Raw genomic sequence first — 10,675 nt, 5'->3', positions numbered from 1 at the left:
AAACTCTACTGAAAAATTACCAGTTTTAACAAGGAATGCGTGACATCGAACTTGAGTTATCATGGTGGATGAAACAGCCACCATCCAAGCAAATGGATGTTTCTCGTAGTATAAAATGCTTCTTTGGTGGCATCCTTTCATTTAAAAATTGGTACGAAGTTTCTGAAAAGCTTTTAAATTGTACAAACAGATTTGATCCCTTGGTTGGACATTGATCTTTATTGGCACAAGTACAATCTTTTATCCAAATTTGCAGAAGGAATATTCTTTTTTCAATCATATTTTGCACTTCACTTTTTAGGGTTATTTTGCACATCTATGCCTACCATGTTTCTGCATTTTCATGAGAAAAAAAAAACAGACCCTTGAAGGCCAGACAAGAGGATTACAGGAAATGAACGGCAGCTAACTTCATAATCCTCAGTTATACACACGGGATGGCGATAAAATTTTGTTCTAGACAGCTCCGGTAGCTTCCTCTCTCAGGATTGCAGATTTGTACACTCGCAAAATATCGACTCTCCTCCCCTTTTTACACCTAGACGACAACTTATACATGACGCCTATCTTCTCCGCGGTGGCATCAGGTAAATAAAGTCGCTGAGCCAAACCCTGACACGACTATAAGCTCAAACTACAAAATGTACAAAGTCTCAGTACAACATGTTTATTTCTAACTTGGCTTGCAGCAGCCCAAAAGCAGGCGGCAGAAGGTAGATCTCGGTGGCCATGGTTAGCTGTACATGGTCATTCCTATGCCATTAGGAAGGATACTGCGACGACTGAAGCCCAATCCTCCTCTCTGAATTTAAAGTACATATAAACACACGTTAAAAGAACAGTTCATCAGAAGAGAGATAGATCAGTAAGAATGCCCAAGACCAATTTATTTCAATGATGTATCAGTAAAAATATTGAACACTGCATCTTACCTCCAGCAGCAACAAGTTTTTCCACCCGAGCAACAATGTGCTTCCCATATGTATATTTCTTCAGCGCATTTAAATGAACCTTTATTCGTGAAAGAATCAGCTCTCTCTGCTGATCATCACAAGTCTCCAGTACTTTCTGTACAACATAGTTACCAAACTGATCCTTCATCATGGCCTGCATGCGATCAAGGTAGAGACGTCAGAAAGTTGAGCAGCCCTTTACAAGAATATAATTTCTCATTTTTTAAATAAACTATATTTTGCAAAGCCCAAAAGGTGCATATACAGATAAAAAAAACAATGTGTCATTTGCGGACTGTAAGCCAAAACATAATGTGATCAATAATAATGAGCGTACAAGTATCCATTGAATGACAGCTTCGATTTGGTGCAGCCCACAGATGAAAGCAATTTTTCATGAACTTTGCAGATTTAGCGTGTTCTCGCGTATACATGTGTGATTGTCCTGGATTTTTTTAAAATTGTAAATGCACCTTCTGAATTCTTCAATATAAAGGGATCACTAGAGATCGGGAGCAAAAGCAATTACCGCCCAGTTCAGTTGGATGATAACGTATTTCAAAGCCACAGTGACACACTACATTTATGAACACTGCTATATTTTGCAGTATTGGTGGCCTATTAGGTACAACTATAACATGTTTACCATTTGCAATGTATTTTCATTAAACAATAGCTGTTACAATAACTAACCATTATTTTTAAATAAAACGTTCGGAAACCACTGTTCAGTAGGACTATTTTCTCTCTGTGAGAAGTCTTCAGATATAGCAAATACAGAAGTATGTCAAACCCACTCAACATTTTACATGTCTCAATACATGTATGATATTACCTATCTAGGTTTATCAATTATATCATTCAACGCTGAGTGTGATTAAACAATATCTAGGGAAGTGCATAGTTCTTCTCACAAAGGTTAACCATATTTAAAGCTCAATGGATAGAGATATGTGTACATCTTAAACTCATAAGTTTATAGTATCACATAATCACAGTGTGTTCTCTTTGTAAACGATCTCAAAGTTAGTTCCAGCACACCTCTAGACTGTATAGGTCACCAGGTTTTGTTATAAAAAAGAGGTAACGCAGTTTTTGTAGCACGAAAGCACCTCAAAGTTTTGAATACTACAATATTTCCAACAAACCATGGTATTACTGAACAAACACCAAAAATACTTCTGATCCAAACAAACCCTTTAGTAATACTCATTTTCTGACTTGGAGGTGACATTGTTAAATCATTAATACCATAGAGAATTGACATTGTACGATCCTCAATAGTAGTTCCATTTCAAAGAGTTCTTCATTGTGCTACTTTAATAACTTCACATGTACCAATTTATTATGGCTTTCTTGAATAATCTGAATTTTCATGGTGACCCCTCATATAAAATCTAGAAAACTGCTAATCCCAATAAATTCTTCCCGTCGGACTCCCATGCTGCTATTATAATCACATCACTGTACGAGGGTGTGGCCAAAATAGTTTATCTGCGCGAAGTTAAAATACCTGGAGAGGCTCATTCTCGTCAGTAGTTCCAAGCATTTCATTTATGATAACTTCCCGCTCTGAAGGTCCTCCAAATGTTAGACACTTCTCGACAACATTTGAGGCAAATTTCTGTTGGCTCATCTGGATGATCTGTCCAGCTAGCTTTTCAATAATAAAAGACCGCTCATGAGGCTTCCCATGCTGCATAACATGCTGCACGAGAATAAATCAGACATCATCAATAGACAATATCCGTTAAAACAATTACAAAGGAAATACAGAACATAGGACTGGGCTAGTCTACCATAAAGGAGTGACCCATCATAAATTCAAGTGAGCTCTTAGGCTGGAGGGGTAACAAGGATTAGGTATGTACTCTATCTAGAATAGACTGCATACATCATATTTTTAATGTATATCAGTTGATTGAATTTGTTGGTTTAAGTTTTAACTGAAGTTCCTGATCGACTCCTACACATAAGATTTTATGCGCTTTATGCCTTTATCACGTGCAGCAGTAACAAAAAGAATGGTGAATTTTATTCTCCAAAATTAATGGTATATCATCATACTTCAGTCCAACAAGGTGGATTAGTGTATATGCACTTCCTTTGCTACACACATCCTGAATGTCACCGCTTCACTAGTTGCCAGAAGGTATTAGATTAAGATGAATATTTAATTTTTGACAAAAAAAACGTTACAGAATCCTTACTGCAGCGTTTTCATATATACAGGATATTTACAAATATGAACGTGAATATCACAAAAAAGTGCACATAAATGCTCATTCATGAAAACACAGTGACATGATCAGGCACAAATACGTGTACTTTATATGTAAAATACAGAGACATGGTCAGGCACGAACAGATGTATCTCATGTAACGTTATGCACAACTTGATCAAGAGCATGCTTTACTAGGAATAGTGGTACAAAAAGGCTAATTATCAGGTGACCAGTCAAAATTGTCAGCAGATGCCAGGGCTTAGGATGACCAATTTTACTAGAGAATTATTATTTCTGGATAAGTTGGGACATCAAACCAGGTCTAATTGCTTTTACAAGTCATTTTGGGCAAAAATTAGATGCAATATTCTTTAATGGCAGGCCTCAACTGCACTTCGCCATGAATTAGTACAATTACGGTATCACAGGGAAAGGCTTTGATATCATAATCTTTATTTCCCCAATGGTTAATGGTTGAAATTCCAATTTCTGGCATCAAAGCATACTACATATGATTTAAGTATGGTTCAGAAGTGGTATATCGTTCTAGTTTCATACAAGGTAGGTGTAGCTATAACAAAGTTGCTTTGTTTGGGCCTTTGGGGCCGCGCAGTGGCGTGGGATAGATGATATGTTTTGCTGTGATGTTGAGTAGCTGATATGTGTGGCATCCTATGCGCGCCAGTTTCTTCCTTTTCTTTTCATTTCCTGCAGGCTGTTGTGATTTCTTTGGTCTGTTTCTTCAATGTGACGCTGGTCACTCCAGTGAGACTAATGCTTTATAAAAGCGGGGCTGGAATCTATTCTCTAAAGAAACAAAGCTGCTGAAGGAAAGATCAGGATACCACATCAAGGCCGATGTTGCAGCTAGAAATTAGGAGATATAACAAACCTGGATAACATAATTTCCATACTGGTCTTGTGCCAGCATGCATACAGATTGCAATATCTCATCCATGACAATTTGCTGTGTGTTTGTATCAGTGCAATGCTCCAGTACTCTCTGAGTAAAGGAAATAAATTCATGAGTTTAACTGAGATAAAAGAGTAATGCTGATCAGTATCATCACAAAGATCATCAAGTTGGAAATATAACCGAATGTCACTGACATGTGGCCCCTATACTCCACATGTCATCTTCACATGGGATGGTATTTTCTGTCTATACCTCTTTCTGATAATACTGATCTAACTTTCTGAACATAAAATTCAGAGTTTCAAAATTGAATGCGCAGAATTCAAAGACCAACCTGTATGACTCTGCAGCCATAGGGGTGAGTGGACAGTATAACGACTTCACCATAGAATGTCGAGATAATAAACTGAATGGAATCTTCTGGTATACACTCAATACATTTCTGGATAACATGGTTTCCATTTTGATCACGCACACATCGCATGATATGACCATCAAGCTCAGTAACCATTTTTGTCTTCTGGTCCAGATCAACAACCTCTATTGCCTTCAGTAATGTGCATATGAATATACTTGAGTCACTAATCCTAGAAGAATTTATGAAACATGAAACTACATGAATTATGTAGTACCTTTTGGATAACTCGACAACCATACATCTGAATGCTAAGAGTTAGTACATGTCCAAATAGTTTATTAGCCAACTCCCTGCGTTGTGTGGAGCTCCCATGCTCAAAAAACTGGCAAAAAAATAGAGGCAAGTCCAGGCATCCTTAAGAAAATGTAATTTAGAAAATGCTATGAGAATTGAAGAAAGAAACTGAGTGTTCTCAATGTCAGTGAGCAGCACCAGTGTCTCAGTAACGAATACCTTCTGCACTACATAATTCCCAAATACATCAGTCATCAATGAGAGAGCGTGAGGCATGATCTCCTCAAAAACCATGTTTTTTTCCTCAACTGTCGCAGTTTCAAGTTTTTGCTGTATGAAACGACTTCCATATTGGTCAGCGCTGCATAATCAAAGCAAACACCCTATGAGGATTCAGAATGCATCAATAAAAAATATATTAGTAATCACAGGATCATCGTTACTGCAAAGGGTTGCTGAGAAAACAAGAAAAAAAATGTGGTTTAAGTGGGAAGAGTTCCCTCCCTTAATGGTACATTATTTAGGTAGAAATCGGACCTCCGTGTGGATCAAATGTGGGTGGGCTAGCTTACACCCGTAAGTTCTAGCCATCCGAGCCAGCACTCGGTTCTAACATTCAAGTGTTAAGAATAAGCTGGTAGACTGCTTTGACAGATACTCCCCCAGTAACTTAAAATAAGATGTTTTGTGAAACTATGACAGTGTCAAAAAACGTCTTATATTAAGTTACAGAGGGAGTACTATTTAGGGATCATAGAAAATACGCCCCTGCCTTTATCCACAATGTGCTGCTCTACTTGTTGTGCTAGTGCAGATTTTGTTATCTTTCAGATATTTGAGTGTTCAGAAAATTGACATCAAATCCATCTCATGCGGAGGACGGCGAGGTCCCAGCCCATGCCGATACCATCAAGCAGCTCCCTCTCCCCCATGTGTTTTGGAACCGAGGGATCCATGTCAGAGAGGGCAAGTGCCTTAGCTGCATCTAGTAGCTAGTGGCCAAGTCTATGCACAACACACCCTGGTACAATGCTCCCGAGGTGGAGCTCAATCATGGGGAGCAAGCTTGAGTGTGCAGTGAACCAGCTGTGGCCGTGCCATGGTGAAGAGTGAGAAGAGGTTAGAGGAAAGACAAAGATAGGAACAATGGGAGGAGGGGCAAATCCATCATGTGGCAGGGTCTAACACTAGACAGGGAAAGGTCTCAGTTTTTTAAAAGATGGCAAAATCTTAAATAAAAAAAAGGGCAGCCCGGTGCATGTAGCTCCCGCTTGCGCAGGGTCCGACCACTTTGGGTCTATTGTACGAAGCCTTTCCCTACATTTCTGTAAGAGGCTGTTTCCAGGACTTGAACCCGTGACCTCATGGTCACAAGGCAGCAGCTTCACCACTGCGCCAAGGCTCCCCTTCGAAAAGATGGCAAAATCGAGTGGGCACACACTTTGACAGAATGACACACTATGCCCCTGTGAAGGAAGGCACTAGAGAAAATATGCCCCTGCCAATTGTAATCCAGAATGTATCGCTCTACTTGTTGAGTGTAGATTTTGCAATCTTTCAAATATTTGAGTGTGAGATAACAATGAAGAGAGTTGACACCAGGCTACCGTCAATCCATCTCATGAAGAGGATGACAAGGTCCCAGCCAACGGTGGTACCATCAGGCTGCTCCCTCTCCCCTGTGCATTTGGAAACAATGGATCCACGCTGGAGGGGCGCAATCGCCGTAGCTGTATCTAGCAGCTAGCGGCAGAGTCTATGCGCAACACCCTGGGACGAAGCTCCCAAGGTGGAGCTACGTCACAGGAGCAAGCTCGGGTGTGCAGAAAGCTACGTCATGGTAGCAAGCTTGAGTGCGCAGGAAGCTACATCATTGGAGCAAGCTCGAGTATTCAGTGAACAAGTGTGGTCGTGCCATGGTCAAGGGTGTGGAGAAGAGGTTAGACTTAGAGGAAGGAAAAGATAAGAACAAGGAGGGAGGGGTGAAACCATACTGGTATTGCAAAGGTATGAAATGATCAAGTATACCTGAACTCCACCACATTCCCAGCAATCTCAGCAAGGTCAAAGCTTCTGGCCTTATTGCTTTTGAATTCATCCAAAAGTGAAGATGGAAAGTTCCCATTCATATAGCCACTTGGATCAACATTCCAACCAGTCAAGCTTCTCGTGTTAGAAGGAAACCTCAGATTCCGCTCACCGAGCCTAATTGGACTGCCAGGACCTGATGGGGAAGCAACAGGACTTCCCAAAGGGCTTCCAGGGTATGTCATACCCATGCCGTAACCCAGATTGCTAAAATAACCATGATTTGAGGCTACTGATTTACCAACTGGCATTCCATATTGCTTCTGCTGAAGCAAAGCTTCAACATAAGCTTTCTGAACTGGTGTTAAATCAGCATACGAACTACCCATGAAACCTCTTTCCAAGTAAGGATCACTGTAGTTGGCTGCTTCCTGCGCTGTATATTGAGCTGTCTTCAAATACTGAACATAAAAAGGATCGGAGAGAGGAGACTGAAGACCAGTGGCTGTTTGATTATTGGACCTACCAAGGTTATGCAGATCAGATAGACTCAAGGCAGGTGGTGATGAAATATTGCTACCGAGGTTCCTTGAATCTGACCCGAGTGAAGCTATAGCAGATGCTGCTGCACCACTTTCAAACAGAGGAGGCATGCTACCTGAACCCATGTTATTCATCATCATAGAGTTGAAACCCGGATTGAGTGGATATCCACTGAGCCCATAGTTCAGAAATGCTGAATTTGTTCCATCAAGATTCTGATGTTGAGCAGGAGAACCACCTGGACTTGCATTAGAAGATGGTGGAGACTTCTGATATGAACGAGCAGAAAGAGTAGATCTTTTTATCTCCCCATGTCCATCAAACCGTGTGTTTGTGGAACCTCTGAAGTCTGCTGGATTAGGTACACTATTCTTAATATCAGCAAATGAAGAATTTGATGGTACACCTGCATATTCAGCATCTGCTTCCAACATCGCAGAATACTGCCTACTGCTGACTTGAGCAGCTTGCGGGCCAAGAGCAAAATTATGGTAGTCACTTATCTCTCTCTGAAACTTTGATTGACTAATGTTGCTGTTGTCGTTCAAAGTGCCACCTTTTGACAAGTTCATGCTAGATAGTGCAGTTAATATATCATCAGGCTCAAGTGCTTTTGATGATATTGTGTTGAATGATGACGATGAACAATTCAATCTCTTCTCATTAGAATTAATCCTAGCACCAACAGGTGGAAGGCCAGGGCTAGGAACCCTGGGGATATAATGGGAATCTGGTGTCGCACTCCTTGAAGCTGATGAACCCAGAACAGAAGCAAAAGTTTGAGATGCAGATGCATTAATACTGGAAAGACCGCCGACACTTTGTGCATTTCCAACAGAGCGCTGTGCATCCATAGTATCATTATGTAAAGAGTATTGGTTCTCAGAAGGATCGACTGATTCCTGGTTGTCAAGAAATGAATTGCGACTGGCTGCACGAGAGGAATGTTCTGAAGTAGGTGTTCTGCGGCCAAGGTTATCCTGAAATAACAGAAATTAAACTAAATCAGTTGTCCAGTGAGCAACAAACTGCAGAGGAAATCGATAAATTAAGGTACTAAAAAATAAAACATAAATAAGAAGAAGGTTTTATTCATGTTCCCAGGATAAATTGCGCTGCTGGAGTAGTAACTGCCAAGAAGAAAAAGGGTCTCGCTTAAACAGCAAATGGATTGCAGTTGTCTTGGAAGTAAAAATCAGTTAATGACTCCTTAACACAAAGAAATCACATTAGTTGCAGCCTTACAGGTGTGCACGTCTCAAATATATAGCTATAATGGGTACAGAATTGCACGAGACAGTTGTTTTAATTTTTCAGACATACTACAGCACAGAAACCAAATATCGCATGTTTGTGCAAACTACAGAACCGCACCACTCTATTATGTGATTTGTAATAACTGGTGAGGTCCACCCAGCGCATGCTTTCACAGGTGCCCAAACTCAGGCAGGAAAGAAATTCAAAACTTCTAGCCAGACACCATGCACCCACAGTCCAACTTCTAACTGGATAGCGTGCTGGAAATGGCCAGGGCTTGCTTATTCAATCCAAAGGAGGGGATCTAAATCCCAGAAGTATCTAGTAAACAATAGCAAGCGACATACTACAGCAGAAACCATTAGTTTTGATATGATAACCCAATGGATAAACCTCAGTCAGCTATGAGAGTTTATGATAACAAATAGCAACCTTTGTGGTGCCGAAGGAGACCAACCTGAAACATATAAGCAAAGCTGCGTTGCCTCCCTAGTGATAACCCAATGAGCCCATCACCTCCTCTATCCACCCACTCTGCAGCACCGCCCACACCCTTGTTTCCATCCTCCTCTCGATCGAAACCAGGAGTCTGCGGGAACAGCGACATGCCGGCAGCCATCCCCTGTCCAGCCTCCTCCTGCACTGCCTTTCTCCTGTCCCCAATCCCTCCCAACACCCCTACCCCTGCCTTCAGCCGCTGTGTTGACCGCCAGTCCTCCTTTGTCAGGACCGGCGGTGGCAACCTCGGGTTAAGATTGGCGTGCGAGTAGTAGTACGACAGGTAGGCTGGGTCAGCCCGGAGCTCCTCCTCCGACAGGAGTCCGCCATGTCCGTTCAACTCCTCGGCATCAGGAACGGCGGCAGCAGCCCGGGGCGTCTCACCACCGCCGCGGAGCAAGCCGCCGATGGCGTTTAGCGAACCCTCAATGGTCGGTGGCGCCGACCCGCTTCGGAATATGCTGAGCCGCTCCTTCTCACCAGCCTCCTCCCCTCGCCGACGCGCTCCGCCGCCACCGGCACGGAGCAGCGCCTCAAGCTCGTCCTCCGGCTCTTCCTCCCCTCTCACGCCGCCCATCTCCTGACGCATCGCCAAAGGGCTCTCGCTGAGCATTCCTCCAATCCTGCAGAACACGAGCCGCCAAATCACGCAAAGCAAACAAACACCAAAACCGAAACGGAAAGCTCGTGCAAAAGCCGCGCCGCCGATTACCCGTCGCGGACGCTGCTCTCTCCGCAGGACGCCCGGAACCCCACCGAAGAGCGAGAGCAACCACGGCTCAGTCAGGGTCAATCAGAAAACCTGCGGCCCTCGGGTCCCCCGGGCCAAAGCGCCACCGAATCGCGCGCCGCGAGCCCGATCGGGACAGTGGCGGCCATTTCCAGCCGGGGCGCTTTTGGGGATTCGGGAGATCGGGCTGCTGCGGAGCGTGCGGGCTCAGATTGGGCTCCGATCGGCCGGCGATTTCGCCATTTTTGGGGGCACCGGACCCGAGGCTTCGAGCTGCTTGGAGAAGTGGGGGTGGGGGGGGAGAGAGAGAGAGCACACAGTAAAGGAGCTGCAGCAGCAGTCAGGAACGGAGCCCGAGGAAGGAGACGGCGGACTGATAAGCACGAGCTCCCCCCGGCACCCCAGCCGTCCGATCGGGTGGATGGGCGGACGGGATCTTCCCCGCCTCAAGAACCCTCTAGGGTTTTATGACTTTTATTGCAGGCGCTGGCGCAGGAGTTATTTCCCTCTGATCCGCGGGCCCCGAGCCTGTGCTGGACTCACTTGTATTTAGTTGAGGTGTTAAGGTGTAAATAGTAGAGTGGTACGTTTTTTTCACTGTGCCATGAGTGTTTGTTTTTTGGGGGGATGGGTGTGGAGTAATGCTTAATTTTCTCTTTAATTGGGATTAGGGTGGTGGGAAGGGCCCACGTTGTAGAGGAAGCACGGCGTGGGCCCCGGGCACGTGGTGGCGTCGGCTCCTAGATTCACTCGTGCAAGATGTTATTATGGACGGGGCGGATTGGAGCAGTTGGCTCCGACCTGACCTCAGGTCCTGACAGCGACCAGCATAGACAGTAACTTTGGAGATAAATAATGGCGACGTGCTTCCAT

At 43.6% G+C, this 10,675-nt stretch overlaps 1 protein-coding gene across 2 annotated transcripts; it reads right to left on the bottom strand.

Annotated features, from left to right (window-relative positions):
• Positions 1 to 385: 385 nt before the first annotated feature.
• On the bottom strand, positions 386 to 10,154 carry LOC125545262 (pumilio homolog 1-like). 2 transcript variants are annotated; one of them, XM_048709153.1, is made up of 10 exons: positions 9,775 to 10,154; positions 9,032 to 9,695; positions 6,775 to 8,297; positions 4,966 to 5,107; positions 4,727 to 4,834; positions 4,429 to 4,641; positions 4,071 to 4,181; positions 2,467 to 2,661; positions 933 to 1,107; positions 386 to 802 (listed from the first exon to the last, which is right to left on the bottom strand). In XM_048709153.1, exons 2-10 carry the CDS (start codon positions 9,683 to 9,685, stop codon positions 762 to 764), a joined length of 3,162 nt encoding a protein of 1,053 aa, XP_048565110.1. In that variant the 5' UTR covers positions 9,686 to 9,695; positions 9,775 to 10,154; the 3' UTR covers positions 386 to 761. The 2 variants fall into 2 exon arrangements, with proteins under 2 accessions (XP_048565110.1, XP_048565109.1); XM_048709152.1 differs by having other exon boundaries at positions 9,785 to 10,153.
• Positions 10,155 to 10,675: the final 521 nt, after the last annotated feature.

This window comes from Triticum urartu, chromosome 3 (assembly GCF_003073215.2).
Source record: "Triticum urartu cultivar G1812 chromosome 3, Tu2.1, whole genome shotgun sequence".
Lineage (NCBI taxonomy): Eukaryota > Viridiplantae > Streptophyta > Magnoliopsida > Poales > Poaceae > Triticum > Triticum urartu.
Note: the sequence above shows the minus strand (reverse complement) of the source record. Positions and strands in the feature narration are given on the sequence as shown.